This window comes from Nyctibius grandis, chromosome Z (assembly GCF_013368605.1).
Source record: "Nyctibius grandis isolate bNycGra1 chromosome Z, bNycGra1.pri, whole genome shotgun sequence".
Classification (NCBI taxonomy): Eukaryota; Metazoa; Chordata; class Aves; order Nyctibiiformes; family Nyctibiidae; genus Nyctibius; species Nyctibius grandis.
The window spans coordinates 48882179-48898779 of NC_090695.1; the positions used below are offsets into that span (position 1 = coordinate 48882179).

Here is a 16601-nt window from a genome sequence, read left to right on the forward strand (position 1 = left end):
CCTCAGCTTTATACTGAGAATGACATGTATGGGATGGAATACCCCGGTGGTCAGGTTTGGGTCACCTGTCCTGCCTGCTCCTCCCCACAGGTGCAGCACTCTACGGTCCCTTCCTCTGTGGGACAAAGAGGCCCAACCGGGACCCTAGTTCCCACAGCAACAAGTGTGTGTGGTCAACTTCAGGAAGTAAAGTCACTTAAAAGAAACTTAACTGAAAAGTCTGTCCTAGTCCAAGGCAGGACACATATTTGCCAGCAAAAGTCAAAAATCACAAATTCTGCAAACTGGCAATTCTCAATTGCAGAGTGTTTTCCTGAGTTAGACAATGCAGAAGAAATCACAGAATCACAGAATCACAGAATCACAGAATCACAGAATGTTAGGGATTGGAAGGGACCTCGAAAGATCATCTAGTCCAATCCCCCTGCCGGGGCAGGATTGCCTAGACCATATCACACAGGAATGCGTCCAGGCGGGTTTTGAATGTCTCCAGAGAAGGAGACTCCACAACCTCTCTGGGCAGCCTGTTCCAGTGTTCAGTCACCCTCACCGTAAAGAAGTTTTTCCTCATATTTAAGTGGAACCTCCTGTGTTCCAGCTTGCACCCATTGCCCCTTGTCCTGTCAAGGGATGTCACTGAGAAGAGCCTGGCTCCATCCTCTTGACACTTGCCCTTTACATATTTATAAACATTAATGAGGTCACCCCTCAGTCTCCTCTTCTCTAAGCTAAAGACACCCAGCTCCCTCAGCCTCTCCTCAGAAGGGAGATGTTCCACTCCCTTAATCATCTTCGTGGCTCTGCGCTGGACTCTCTCTAGCAGTTCCCTGTCCTTTTTGAACTGAGGGGCCCAGAACTGGACACAATACTCCAGATGCGGCCTCACCAGGGCAGAGTAGAGGGGGAGGAGAACCTCTCTCGACCTGCTAACCACACCCCTTCTAATACACCCCAGGATGCCATTGGCCTTCTTGGCCACAAGGGCACACTGCTGGCTCATGGTCATCCTGTTGTCCACTAGGACCCCCAGGTCCCTTTCCCCTACGCTGCTCTCCAACAGCTCTGCCCCCAACTTGTACTGGTACATGGGGTTGTTCTTGCCCAGATGCAGGACTCTACACTTGCCCTTGTTATATTTCATTAAATTTCTCCCCGCACAACTCTCCAGCCTGTCCAGGTCCCTCTGAATGGCTGCGCAGCCTTCTGATGTGTCAGCCACTCCTCCCAGCTTTGTGTCATCAGCGAACTTGCTGACAGCGCACTCTAATCCCTCATCCAAGTCATTAATGAATATATTGAATAGAACTGGTCCCAGAACCGACCCTTGAGGGACTCCGCTAGACACAGACCTCCAACTGGACTCTGTCCCATTGACCACCACTCTCTGGCTTCTTTCCTTCAGCCAGTTCACAATCCACCTCACTACCCGATCATCCAGACCACACTTCCCCAGTTTAGCTGCGAGGATGCTGTGGGAGACCGTGTCAAACGCTTTACTGAAATCGAGATAGACCACATCCACAGCTTTACCATCATCTATCCGCCGGGTAACATCCTCATAAAAGGCTATCAAGTTGGTTGAGCATGACTTCCCGTTGGTGAAGCCATGCTGAGTGCCCCTAATGATCCCCCTATCCTTGATGTGCCTAGAGACAGCACCGAGAACAAGTTATCAAAATCACTTATTTGTAATCTATTCACTTGGAGGGAGGAGTAGATAAAGGAAAAAAAAGTGGTTGTCATTCTTGTCTGTTCCTTTTAAAACTTGCAAAAATAGTTTTAGCTTTATTAGCCAAAGCTATTAATTATTCCTATACTTTTGCAGCTTCCCTTTTTATTTTTTAATTTCTTATTTTTTTCTGGGAGAAACAGATTAATATCTTCAAAGATAAGATCCAATGGTTGCAGCTCAACTCCAACCCACCATTCCAGAACAGCTCTTTTCTATTAATTTGTACTGTGATTAGTGTTCCTTTCTTGAAAATTAACTGGGGGAGTAGCTTAGGTGTTCTAGATGGCCTTCCTTTTTGCTTCCCTTCTCTTATGTGCTTGCTGCTGACAGAACTTCCTCTCAGTGGGTACATGTAAGACAGGTAATCTCTGCAAAACCTGGAACAAACAGAAGTGTATTGCACGTTTTCTAAAGGTGTTTTTTCTTTGCCCAGTCATTTTAAAGCTAACTTATTTACTTATGTGTAATTCAAGTTTGTTTAAAGTTGATGCCACCTTCCTCTATAAAGCTGAAACCTGATCATTGTTTTAGTTTTTTTTTCTTCTGACAGTTAGAGTGTCTTTGGTAGTGGATTTTGACTTTTGGAAGATGAGTTATTTGAGCATATTCCAGCTGGTTGCTGCTTTATGACATTTGACTACTACCTCTGTCTGCCCATAGTCAGTGGTTTTGGCAGATCAGATCATCAGGAGTGTTATGATACAAGAGAGGACTGTGTGTTGATAATCCATTTTATTATCTGTCTCTTCTTCTAGACTGCATCATCTTCAATTTTCCTTTATTGTGGTGTTGAGAGTAGCTTCTGGGCTATTACTTACTCAGCTTAGATTACTGCTATTTCCTAATAATAATAGCTGTGGTAGAACCTATTTCTTATCCTGTATTGTAAACTATAAAATATGATTTTTCTCTAATCAGTTGTTAATATGTAAGCTAAATTTAGATTCTAATGACCTGTTGAAATAAAAATAGCTGAACCTGAATGAAATTGACAGTATTTCTTTGTTCAGAAAAAAGCTAATTGGGTCATCATTGGGAGGTGTAGTACGGGGAAAACCGGGGGAGGCGCGCTCGCGGGTGCTGGGGGACGGTCCGGAGTAAGCTACGTGATCTCAATGTGAGTATGGAAGCTTCTCGTTTATTAACTAAGAAAGCAGTGGTTACATAGACTATGCATATGTTAATCACGCGCCCCGATCGCACTTGTGATTGGTCCATAGGTTTACATATTCAGAGCCGTGACCGCCCCCTCCCCTCCCGGATGTAGTTTTGCTTCCCGCGAAGCAGGCACCACGGGGTTCTTTGTTCTGCACCGTGCAAGGGGAGTGCAAGGTCGCTAGCTCTGGGCTTAACCCTTGCTCAAAGCCTGGGTTGCTCAGACTGCTCAGTGACTGACACAGGATCGTGCCCCTTCTCACTCAACCAAACCTCTACAGGGAGGAGCACAGTAGCGGTTTTGTACATAGTTCATTATTTATTATACTCTTTTCCTTGTTATTGTTTATTAAAACTGTTTTAACTTTCCAACCCATAAGTCTCTCTCCCTTTTCTCTTTTCCTTTTCCCCTCTGAGGAAGGAAAAGGTTAACAGTGAGCGTCTGCCGTCCGCTTAACAGCCTGCCCAGCCTTAAATGGCAATAATTTGGTAGGGCCCAACTAAAGAGATTATGAATGGAAACACTTCCTCACTTAAAGGCAAGTTATGTATCTGTGGTCAGGTGCCTCAGCATATGACAAATTTTCTGCGGAATTTGAAATGGATTGCAGTGAAATAAATTCCATAAAATCTATTCATACAGTTGCAGTTAAATTGAGATACACTGAAATAAATCCCATAACTTCCTAGATGTAAATTCCATCTGTTTCACCATCTTCCTCTGGAGGCCAAAATAATTTGACTAAAACCTAAAATCTATTCTTTCATTTCACTTATGCCAATGTAACCTAATTGCTATACTATAGTAAAAGCAACTCCCAGATTTGATATGAAACAGATTTCATCCCCTAAAGCAAATTACTTATAAGACTTAGAGTAGCTCTTTTTTTTGAATCAGCAGCACATTGACTAACAGTACTCCATTAAAATATTCTAACATCACAGTCATAAGGCTTTGGTTTTTAAGTTTACAAATTGCCACCTCCTCCCCCCTCCTGAAAGGGTAGTCATTTTTCCCTAACCAAAAGGTGATCCAACGATAAAAAGAACTTTTTTCATTAGTAAAACTGTTGGTGTCAATACTTTTTCTACAATATACTTTCAATAATACCCCTGAACAAAAATGGCAGCTTTGTCAACAAATTACACCTGGACAAATAATCCTACTCTTATGGAAATACTTAAGAAATAGAAACTAAATCCTTGTTTATACCACCCAGTGGGCAGTATTTTTTATAAATGTTGAAAAACTTCCCTGTTAGACACACTATTATAACAATAGATGGGTGGAAGTATTTTAGAAGCATCATGCCATCTACAAGAAGCCAAGTCACCAGGACAAAATTCTGCCCCATTTTGATCTGTAGCAAAACTGCTCATATATGTGATTTTGGACAGCCAAATTGAACTAGATGATGGAAACAAATATTTCAGATCACTTATGTATTTGTGAATCCACACCAAAAGCCTAAAGTCCCCAGAAGCTTCAAAAAAGCACAATAAATGAGGAACAGCAAACTAGTACTAAACTAGAACAAAGACCGGAGTTAAGACAGCTACTTAGACAAGAGCTGTGTTCACTGCATTTGACAGTTCAAGGAGGTGCACATCTTTTCTTTTAAATGGGCCAGAGGCCCTTCACCGCTCCCAAAGTTGTGTGCTCTGCCACACTAGCTCCCTACCAGCATGGCCGTAGGGGAATGGGTTAGGAGCAAAATCAAGAATATTTATAGATGATCTAGACGTAGGGATTGAGTGCACCCTCAGTAAATTTGCAGATGACACCAAGCTGGGTGGGAGGGTCGATCTGCTGGAGGGTAGGAAGGCCCTACAGAGGGATCTGGACACGTTAGATAGATGGGCCGAGACCAACGGCATGAGGTTCAACAAGAACAAGTGCCGGGTCTTACACTTCGGCCACAACAACCCCATGCAGCGCTACAGGCTGGGGGAAGAGTGGTTAGAAAGCGGCCCGGTGGAAAGAGACCTGGGGGTGCTGATTGACAGCTGGCTAAACATGAGCCAGCAGTGTGCCCAGGTGGCCAAGAAGGCTAATGGCATCCTGGTCTCTATTAGGAATAGTGTAGCCAGCCGGTATAGGGAAGTGATCGTCCCTCTGTACTCGGCACTGGTGAGGCCGCACCTTGAATACTGTGTCCAGTTCTGGGTCCCGCACTTCAAGAAAGATGTTGAGATGCTGGAGCGAGTCCAGAGGAGGGCGACCAAGCTGGTGAAGGGTCTGGAGCGTATGACCTATGAGGAATGGCTGAGGGAGCTGGGGTTGTTTAGCCTGGAGAAGAGGAGGCTCAGAGGTGACCTTATTGCAGTCTACAACTACCTGAAAGGAGGATTTAGCGGGGTGGGGGTTGGCCTCTTCTCCCAGGCAACTAGCGATAGGACAAGAGGACACAGCCAGGGGAGGTTCACGTTGGACATCAGGAAGTATTTCTTCTCAGAAAGGGTCATTAGACATTGGAATGGGCTGCCCAGGGAGTTGGTGGAGTCACCATCTCTGGATGTGTTTAAGAAAAAACTGGACATGGCCCTTAGTGCCATGGTCTAGTTGACAGGGTGGTGTCAGGGCAACGGTTGGACTCGATGATCCCAGAGGTCTCTTCCAACCTGACTGATTCTGTGATTCTGTGAATGTCATTGTAAGAACCAACACAAGAGGAAACCTAAAGCAATGGCAGTGCTAAACTTTAGGCAACAATTTGACTTCCAAACAAATTCAAACTTACGGTATTACAGACAAGTTCCAGCTACAGAAGAAATGTAACAGTTTGACCAGCCTTTCCATGCTCCATTGACAAGCATATGACAAAACTACAAAAACTAAAAGTTACGTTTCCTTTCAAAGACTTATAAAGAATCAATCAGTAACAAATCTCAGCTTCTAGATTTAACAGAAGTTGGTAATGAATGATGCACAATGCAGATACAAAACTGCAGCGTGCGAAATCTGTAAATTGAGCACTTAACTCAGACACACCATTGTAGCACATAAAGAAATGCCGCATGGTATGTTTATATGACATAAGGACAAAAACTTATTCAATAACAGCAACTCAGTGACATGAGATCAAGTTTTGTGTTCAAAACTTATATTCAAGACTCCTGTGCCAAAGCCACACTCAATTATACACTAAAAGATTCCTTGAAAAGTAGTGTCATACCATTCACAATGAAGCAACAGGAACCTATGTCCACTACTGTTATTAACGTTGTATTATAATCTAGGATATTTTCATTAGGGCAGGGACAGCTGTAATAATTGAATAACCACAGCTTAAGCCTTATTGGCAGTTCAGGTAGGTGGGTGTTGATGTTCCTAAGGAGGAAAAAAAAAAAAAGAAAAAGGCCCTGAAAAAAAAAAAAAAAAAAAACAATAACAAAATCCCCAAACCTCAAGTGACCAGTATTTGTTCTGCTTAAATTGTAAGGAACATTTGCCAAATGTCATTAAGTTTTAAATATGGTGGAGACCAAATATTTGGGAAAGAGTGGGATACTTTCACATAAGGCTACAAAATTCTACTTTCAGCTTTCCTATTACTGCAATGCAAAATACTTATGCAGGGGAAAAAAAACGCTTATTTCATTGCGTATGTTCTAACATCTTAGGCAACAGGCAAAAATTTTCTACATAAACCAGTTTTCAATTTTGCAAAACAACGATTCACTATGAAGTTAGATGCATTAACTCAAAACAAACAAAATCAAATTTCAAGTGACAAAGTGAAAATCCTCAATATTTGGTCATCTTTCTCACAGTCTTATAGGTTGTTTTATTTAACTGTTCAAGTTTTCCTTATCTTGTCAGCTGGTTACAGCTGAGAAGGAAAAAAAGATTTCCATGATTTTCATCCTCACAAAAATGCTCCCTTCTGGATGGACAGAAAGCAAGCATCTATTAGACGCACTTAAAATTTTTATTTTACATATAATAACTCACCTGCTTGGGAAGCCGGAAGAGAGAATTTTTGTAAAATATATCTTTAGCCTGACTCCACGTTCCATCGATGATGATCATAACAGATGGACTAGAAGACATCACAGCAACTTCTTCCAAATCGGTTGCTTCAGCTCCAGGATACAAAATCAGAGTACTGGGATTTCTGCACACAGTTGCTAATTCAGGATACCTTCAATGCACAGACACACAAAATGACAATTATTATTAAAAGTTTTCACAACAAATACATACTTTCAGGTATTCCATGTTACTAACTCCCATTCATCATCTCCAAATTCTACTGAAGGTTCAAAAAAAGTCCATTGCTCAGCTACCACCTTCTCTTTCCAACACCTCAAAAGTTGTTGGTTCTCCCTCAGCTCCTAAGGGGGGAGGAAAAAACCACCCATGAAAGTAATCAATGAAAGCTTGATAAAGCAATATATTAGGAATATTTTCCAATACTTTAATCATTAAGTCGCTAATGTCTATTTGAACCAAAGATGTTTTGAATTGTTTACCAAAATTTAACATACATATTCTAGCAAAATTTTTTCAAGCTCTTGGCACAAAAATACTACAATCATCCCACTTTGAACCTTGTATATATAAAGAACACCAGCAATTCATGGTCCACATCTACAGGACATTTTTGAAAATATTACCATCTCAGTTTATCTTTTGTTTGTTTGTTTGGGTTTTTTTATTTACTGCTTCTACAGTTGCAGTCCCCAAACTTGTACATTCTCTTCTTCCTTCCTGTTGGCTTCTACATTTGGCAATGGTACCAGAGGAATAACTACTGTCCATTAAAGTTTTCACTTAATGTACTTGGAAATTCCTGAAGTTTTTGTAGGACACCACCGTAAGTTAGTTTATAAAAATCTATGAAGGGCATTGTCATTTAAGTAGTATTGGAAGCCTCAAAAACATCAAGTACGCTGATAAGGGAGAATCTGAGAAAAACCTGGCCTTGTAAAATGTGACCATCGTCGCCCCCCCGAAGCAAATAGTCCAGACCAATTCAACATGGTTCACTACTGTCAACACTATTTGCTAAAAAAAAGAGTAATGATCTCTCCTTCCAAAGTGAACAGTAAAAGAAGTGTAAATAGACACAGGAAATCTCTAAGATAATTCTATGGCAAATAAAAGTAGATGAAAACTTCTCTGCCCACTATTTGTTTTAAACCTTACTTACATTATGGTAATTTGGTATCACTTTAGTTTAACCAAGAATCACGCTATACAAAATCAAAAGCAAGGGGGTATCTCACTACAGGCTACCTAGCATTCAAGGTTTAAATCTAGAAAACAGGTCATTATTTTCAGATGTTTGTCTCGAGAACCTAACTCCTTCAAGAGCAAAGTATCCTACTTCTGGATAGCAGAGCTTTCAAATCATTAACATCTCTTAGATGACTTAAAAAATAACAAAATAATGAATTCTCCAAAACCATAATGATTATGAAGCACTACAAATTCATATTATGAACGCTACAACTGAAGTCTTGGTCTTCCAAATATAATTCAGTTGAAAACAATGGTTTTCAATGCATACTCAGCCAAGAATTCCAGTCATTTCAGTTTACAACAGTTTATATGCAAAAGCAAAGGAGGGGAGGGTGGTTCAAACAAATTTTGTAAACTTGTCCCACAAATTTAACCTAAGATTTGAGGGCTCATTATGCATACACTGTCATAAGAACTCAGAACACTTCACAAACTGCTGAGAGTTGCTGCTATCTTCAAAGAGTCTACTGTCCACAGAATTAATCCTAGACTGAAACTGAGCACATGCAGAGAGCTATTTAGTACTCTTTCCTTTCACGGGAACAGGGTTTCAGAAATATATGCTGTGCAACCCCTTCTAAGTTATGGTTCACACTGACAGTCACAGTCCACGTTAGCAGCGTTATTAAAACGTGTCTTCCATTCATAAAACATGCTTGTTCTTCTTTCCTTAGAACAGCACAGGAAGAAAGAGCTGAACACGAACATCTAATGATTTGCTTAGAAAGGGATATAGTTTGTATAAAACAAGTTCAAAAAACTTTTTGTATGCATTTCTGTACAGGTACATCCTGTTAATTCCACTGCAGGTTTTGTACTTGCTGGGTTTTAAGGCTTTGCTTCCTGTTAGTTTGCTGCTGATACATAGTGCAATTAGACTTTTTCTACTCACATACTACCACCGTTAAGAATTTGTCCCCCCAAACCAGTTTTTATGTACATCCTTCAGCTGCATTTAATCAGATCTGTGAAAGAAATGAAAAGTCTCACTAAAAGACTGAATTTGTATCAGGTAAATAAAAATGAATCTCTTAACTGAACAAATTGATATGGCATTCAAAAGGCAAGTACAGAGCAACAGTATCACTCTTCACAGCCACTTAGCAATAATACGCTTTTGATATGCTTGCTTTGGGTAAACACTGTAATACAGTGTATTTAATCACACACTATTTCTGAAATACTGCTATAGGGCAGGATTTTCTCTCCAAGAGTCAGATGCTTTTAAAGGAAACTTACAGGAAACAATTGTGAAAAATAGGCATTTCACTATATTGCCAAAATAGAGCTGTCGCCTGCTGAGCTCTTTTGAAAACCTGATCCATGCCCTATGGTACAACTTTTTTTTTCCATATAAGCTTTCACTTGTATGCTTAAGCTTACCACAGTATATAAGTAAAAGGACTAGGAATTAGATTTCATCTTCCCAGAGCTTTACTTCTAAAAGTAAGTGCATATAACCCTACTATAAAAACACATTCAAACAATGTTAATATTGTTTTTTTAAATACCAATAATTTATTCCATTGTTTAAGTACAAGAGTGATTTGAGACAAATAGTATGGCTTATTAAAAATACAGAGGACAATTTCATTAAGGCTGATGTTTGCATTCATGAGACTCATGAAATATTAAAGGATACATGCCGGTTTTGAAACTCTCCTCAGAGTCACAGCAGAAGCTCCTTGCTTAGTCCTGTGCTACCCAGGAAAATGTATTTTTGCTTTTTATCCCTGTCTAAATGTCCCCTGCAAAACAAGAGTGGAGTAAAAACCTCAGTACCAGGTCAGCTGGCAGTCCAGACTGCCTTGTTCAGAATGACTAGACAAATTTCAGGCCACACACTAGATCACTGCACTGGGAGATAAATGAGCAACTTCTTAGCAAGACACATCTCTGATCCTAACTCCTCCAAATTGCTAAAAGCTGAGAAAGGAATTGGGTAAGTCTCAACAGGCTTGTACCCACTCTTCTGTGAGCTCTTTACCCTTTGGGGTGTTTTTTATTTGTTTGTTTCTTTTAAATACAATCTGCTTTTATTTAAATTCAGGAACACAATTCTGTAGTCCAGGTAGACTTGTGTAGCTGGGGAAATTAAACCCAACTGAAATGCAGAGGTAAATTAGGAGCAGAAGGCCGAATTAGGACAAGCACAAGAACAAGCTAGGAGCACAAGCACAAGCAGAATAAGCTAGTCCAAGCTACCGAAGGAACAGTTGATTATGATGATGGAAGAATTTCACACAGCAGCTGCCCAGAGCCAGAAACGTGGTCGTCTTGCTTTTCTTGCCATCTTGGGACGTACAGCAGTACGCAGTTTCACAGCATTTGTGACTTTGAACGTGCCAAAATACAACGTGCCTGTCGTCAAGCCATGTAGCTTTGGCACTGCAGATGCAGAATGAGGGAGGATGGTTGTGCTGGGGCAGCAGTTGCTGTGGACAAGACAGCTGGACCGCATGCCTCACAACAAAGCTTTGTTTATGAAACGTCTTCACAAATGAGTTTGCCCGCTAGTTTATGACAACCTGGATTCAGGAACAATACAGTGAAAGAAGTTCCTCCTTTAATTGTATATCTTCTCACCAGTGTTCAGAACATTGACATTTGCTACCATCTTTGAAACCTCAGCCTCATCTGCAAACACTTGAACGTGGCTGTGGCCCAATACCAGCAGACATGTCAAAGACAATGTCAAGGCTGGACATGGTAAAGGGGCACAGCCATAAGCCCAAGAGGCTAAACTGGAAGGGGAAGAAGAGAGTGAAGAGCAGTATGGTTGCTGGTTAGTGTTGGAGACTACTTTAAGTTACATCTTATTCCACCTCATAGTCCTAGATCTTTACATAGTGCTTTTGTAGAAGCCTTTCTTAGTGTGAAGTACGACTAACTTCAGAGAATTAACAGGGTCGTTAATTTTACCTTCCATTTCAGTCAGAACAGACATGCTGATGGCAGACTCTTTGAAGCCACCAAATTTCAAGAAGAGACTGAGAAGCTGAATTTCTGAACAATAAGCACTTTTCTTCCTACAGGTCAGAGGCTGACTTTTAAAGAATTTACAACTCAGTCAGGGAAAAAAAAAAGAAAAATAATGTTGCTACACATGAAAAAAATCTCTTAAACAGTCTTTTTCTCCTTGTTTTTTCTCAAAGATGCTGCAAAAGAATGGTATGAACTCCTGAGCGATGAGAACTTTTCTTAATTTAGGTACTGTACTTAAGTGTATTACCAGATTTAGTAGGCTTTAGAATTACTTTGGTTTGTATGCTACTTCACAAACAGCTTTTCTCATTAAAGAAGTGGCTCAGGTAAAGAATTTCAAATACGAAAGTGTTTTATGCTAACGTAAAAGCCGTAAAAACAATCAATTAAGCAAATCCTTCATTTCTTTTATGTCACACGTATTCATGCACTATCAACAGCAGTTATCAAAAGCTTCCTATAGATTTGTTATGATTAGGACTTCGAAGCCATGAATTTCAATCCTTACATAAAAATCTCAAAAGACTATATTATAGTGAATCTCTGATGACGCTACGAATATACAGAATTCACTCATACATACGTAACAAGGAAAAAAAATGTGCAGCTCTGTAACACTGCACCCTAGCCAAGGCAAACATTTAACTGAGTTCTTAATTGTTATTTGGGGGGCCGGGGGACGAAAAATGCAGCTTAATTTTTCCTTTTGGAAATATTACAACTATAACAGTTTATAACAGGTTTTAGTTGATGTTACCTGAAAGGGCTTGATAATGAACATGGCTTGGTTGCCTGTTAGGCATGACTTAGGTTTGTGAATTACTGTAAAGTGAGTATTAAGCAATATAATTATAAATAGAAGTGACACTTGGTGGGAGCTAAAGGGACTTCATATGTATTGGACGTTAATATAAAAAGAGATTGCTTGAAAAATGCATTGAGGTAAAAAGAGGTGTTACTTTCTCTGAAGCCTGCAAGGCAAAGTAAGATCTATTCTTTCCTCCGTAGGCCTCTAAGTAATAACTCAGGAGGAAAGGAATAAAGTGGAGGCATATGAAGGATCAGATGGCTTGGAATTTTTTTCTAACTATTTCTATGTTGCTAAAAACTAGCAGAGGCGCTCCAACAAGCTTTCCAAACAAAGACAACAGAATTTTAAAACCAAAAGTTGTTCACAGACTTGATGGGCAAGACTAAGTATGAAAAGACAAAAAGAAAATAGTTTCTGTCTCCCCAGAAGAAACAATACAAATTAAGGGGACAAAAAGCAAAGGATGAAAAAGAAATGTAATGAGAACTTTCGCGAAATCCTGAACACTTCACTGATATCATAAACCATATGAAATATAAGAAGTATAAGCAAATATGAATATAGATACAACAGAGACTCACTAAGATACCAAGGGTGGTTATAAAAGTATAGCACATGTTTACATGTATAAAAGTATAGCACATGTTTTTACACGAAAACTAGGTAAAAAATAAGCACATTAATTAAAACCAGAGGGAAAAAAAAAGAAAAACATGACCAACCACACTGGTCTGCAATCCAGAGGAAAAATTAGTAATAAATAAAATTAGGAATAAGTAAGACCTCAAAAATTTAATTTCACAGCTGACTTTTTCAATGGAATAATGTGCAACACACCCAGCAGCAACAAACAAGTCAGCTCTTACATTAGAATATAGGCCACCTCAAAAAGTACTCTACTGCAGTTAAAACACAGTGTCCTTTCTTAAGAAAAAAAAAAAAAAAAAATTAAAAAAAAAACCAAACCCACAAACATAGGTGTGAACTAGCTGGAGAAGGTCAACTGACAAGAATAGCAAGAGGGATGAAAGCCTTCACAGAGAAACTGAAGAAACTAAGAAACTGAGGTTTAAAGTTTTAGAGAAAAGGTGGCCAAAGGGAAACCTAGTCTCCAAAACCACAAAAGAAAGGAAATAACCTATTTTCCATGTCCACAGAGGACAAGAAAAGAAATAACTGTAGCAATAAAAAATTCAAACTAAACAGGGACAAAACTTCACAAGCTTTCTAATGGTAATAAGTTAAGTTCACATGTTAAAAGAGATCCACTGAGAATTCTGCAGACTCTCCTGCACATGGTATTAATACCACACCTACATGCAGCTGATCTCGCTTTTGTAGGGCAGAAACAGTGGCATCTTGAAGATCTTTCTATCCCTACTTCTCCAACTATGCTGCTATACATATACGTAATGAATATCAAATGCCAACACCGGTCCACTTCAATCCATGTAACATTTTATTGCAATAATTAAAAATAAGATCAATCTGAAGATAATAACATTCTCTTTCTATAAATACATCAATATAAAATTTCTTATCTGTTACCCATCTTTCCAGGATCAACAGCTATTGCAAAGCTCAAAAAGATGATGCGATTTAAAAGGTATGTTTTAAGGTGCAACTAGAGTCTTGAACTCTGTAAGATAAATACTTGCAATACTTGTTTCTCATACAAATCACTGTTCAGCCTTAGTTTTGGTACGCAGCAGGCATTTAAGGCCTATACAATCCATTTAGTCTGACAACAACCTCCACTAAGCAGAATTATTCAGGTCTTTCATTCATGCCTGAATTGTATCCAACCACTTTGTCATAGCAGATTTATACGTTCTCATAATGATACTTGACAAGTAGCATTTCATTATTTCTGGGATACATGCTCTTGAGATGTGTAATTTAAACACTATCTTATCTCATTATAATCTAGTTTTTGTATCATAAACATTTTTATTACACTTCTATACTCAGTTTCTCTCAAACTCTCTAAGTGGTTTTAATTCAACAGGGATCTATTAAACTTTGCCAGTGAGAAAGGCAGGTGTTCAAATTTTAAAAATCCAACATTGACATTTAGTAGCAAACAGTACTAATACTATAGAACAGACGCTAATTTATTATCTGTGGAAAACCAGGTTAATGGGAACTTCTCATTTTTTCTCATCATTTTTACTGTTTCACCTTGGTCTTAAGCAGGTGCCTTTGCCTCTCTCAATACGCCTGCACTTGGAAGATTTTAGGAATACTGATCCCCATAATTCCCATAAGGTAACAGAATGAGTGAAAATAACAGCAACAATCCTTTATCATCTCCACTCTCAGAAGTAGTCCCTTAGGATCAGGATTGAAGCATAAGAGATATCCAACAAAAGAAAAGATTATGGTTTTGTATTAGATACTCTACTTTTTTGTAGATCAATGACATTTAGTATCTAATACAACTTGGATTTTTTTTTTTTTGCTTTTAAACAGATCAATTGTATCAACACATTATCTTTGGTCGGAAGATCAAATCATTACATATATTTTTAAGGTTTGGAAACCTGTAAATTTACAATGAAATATTTTACCATTTACTGGGGAAAAAGATCATAAACACAGCTTATTAAATAAACCTTTTTAATCTATTAAAACCTGTACATAAAATACTTTGTTAGCAAAAACTCTGGCAAGTTCCCCAGTGAAAAACTATCCTTACCAATGCCTCCAAATAACATTAGCTTTTATAGCATAAGCATGTAAATAAAACACAGGAGTTTGTACTGGGACCCTAGTACATGATACCAAGTTTCTTATAACTGTCACAAGTGGAGCTGGCGTGCAATGTTTAATAAACTAGAATAAAAAGGAATAATGGATAACAATCGGTTGTTTTTATTGTCTTCTATTGCTGCAATTTCAATTTACTTCTCCTTTCTTATGTACTGTGCTTAAATTAAAACAAAAAATAGAATATAAGCTAGTAATAAAAGGAAAACTACTTCCTGTCTGTACTATTAGAGTACTAACAGGTTCTTCTGGAAAAAATGGCTTTCAACCAATCTCAACATTTAAAAATCTGACTCTTCTAATATTTCAACAGTCATATTTGGTAACATGGGTAGATTAGTTTTGAAAAACTAATGCAGTGGCAGCCAAAGGTACAGAAATGAAAAGCAGAGCCATTACCTTGGCAAGTTTTTGCTTTGTTAGTAGACCTCAATATCAATTCCCTCAAATACTTAACGGCTTCCTCAATGAAAACAGTTTATTGCAAACCTCTTTCCCCCCACCAAAAAAAAAATTTTAAACCCAACACAACAGATTCTTATGCACTAAAACACAGGTCTCCACATTCTACTGAAGGACACTTTTTTCCTTTACATTGCATTCAGTAACCTCTTCCTATCTATAACTCAAACAACACAAAACTTACCAAAAACATTTTATGGCTGATCTAGCATCATGGAAAAAAGCAAGAAAACCAATATACAGTTTTCTTATGGAGAAAACGAATATTCTTTCTACAGAAGAGCAGCAGCAATCATTTCGTCAGGTTATACCCAGCTTCTTTAAACAATTAATGGCAGAGAAACCTAGACAGCAGTACTTAGCTACACCTAGAAGCCATATCATAGGCTAAACCACTTCTCCTCTATGTAACAAATACACCCAGAATAAGAAGCCTAATCCTCTATCAAGCAGTGTGTAGGACTTGTACAGAAAGAAACTACAGTAATTCTAAGAGACTTTCATATATCTTTTAGTGAGTCTTAAGATGCCTTTTATGTAACACACGCTAGCCACCCATTAGCATCTCTAAACATCTTAAAACCTTAATTTCAATACAAGATTCCTTTTTCCCTTTCTAAGTCTGTAAAACTTCAATTAAACATTTGTTTTCTATACTATCTATATCACATTATTTTTAACTGGTTTGATATAATTCAGTATGTTAACCACATACACTAAACTCCAGTACTTCTTCAAAGTGCTTGTTCTGGAGAGAAGAGGGACAAAATTGAAATAGAAGCCAGGAAACTGATGAAGAATTACTGAAGTGTCACCACGAGAGACAAAAATAATCTTTCACTTCTTCTAGTAGAGAAAAAATTCTCCAAACATACCTTAAACCCAGCAGGAGCAGGGGGAAGGAAAGGAATTTCTAAAGCTACAGTCCCAGAATAGTAGGAAAAGGTCATACCATACTTTAATTTTAACTCAAGGTATGACAAGAAAACAAAGCAGACAATTGTACAGAGAAAACACTTCAGAACAAAACTTCTAAATACAGCAAAAATATCCAACCAAATTAGAAACTGAAGCCCGGGAAATAAAGCACATTTGAAATGGCAGCAACGATTAGTCTATCTAGAAATGCCACATCCCTTTAAAATACACAACATCCATTACTGTTTCTCTAAAAAAAGTTGCACGTTTTGCTTCCAGAAAGTAATGCACCTGTTTTTCACAGAATCACAGAATCACAGAATGTTAGGGATTGGAAGGGACCTCGAAAGATCATCTAGTCCAATCCCCCTGCCGGGGCAGGATTGCCTAGACCATATCACACAGGAACGCGTCCAGGTGGGTTTTGAATGTCTCCAGAGAAGAAGACTCCACAACCTCTCTGGGCAGCCTGTTCCAGTGTTCAGTCACCCTCATCGTAAAGAAGTTTTTCCTCAAATTTA

At 38.7% G+C, this 16601-nt stretch overlaps 1 protein-coding gene across 3 annotated transcripts in view; it reads right to left on the minus strand.

The window, feature by feature from the left end:
- Nucleotides 1-16601, minus strand: part of DTWD2 (DTW domain containing 2) — a 130602-nt gene that overhangs the window by 57749 nt on the left and 56252 nt on the right. For all 3 annotated transcript variants that reach the window (XM_068423485.1, XM_068423486.1, XM_068423483.1), the window contains exon 4: nt 6843-7032. In XM_068423485.1, coding sequence (XP_068279586.1) covers nt 6843-7032 — 190 coding nt within the window. The remainder of the gene's footprint in view (nt 1-6842; nt 7033-16601) is intronic.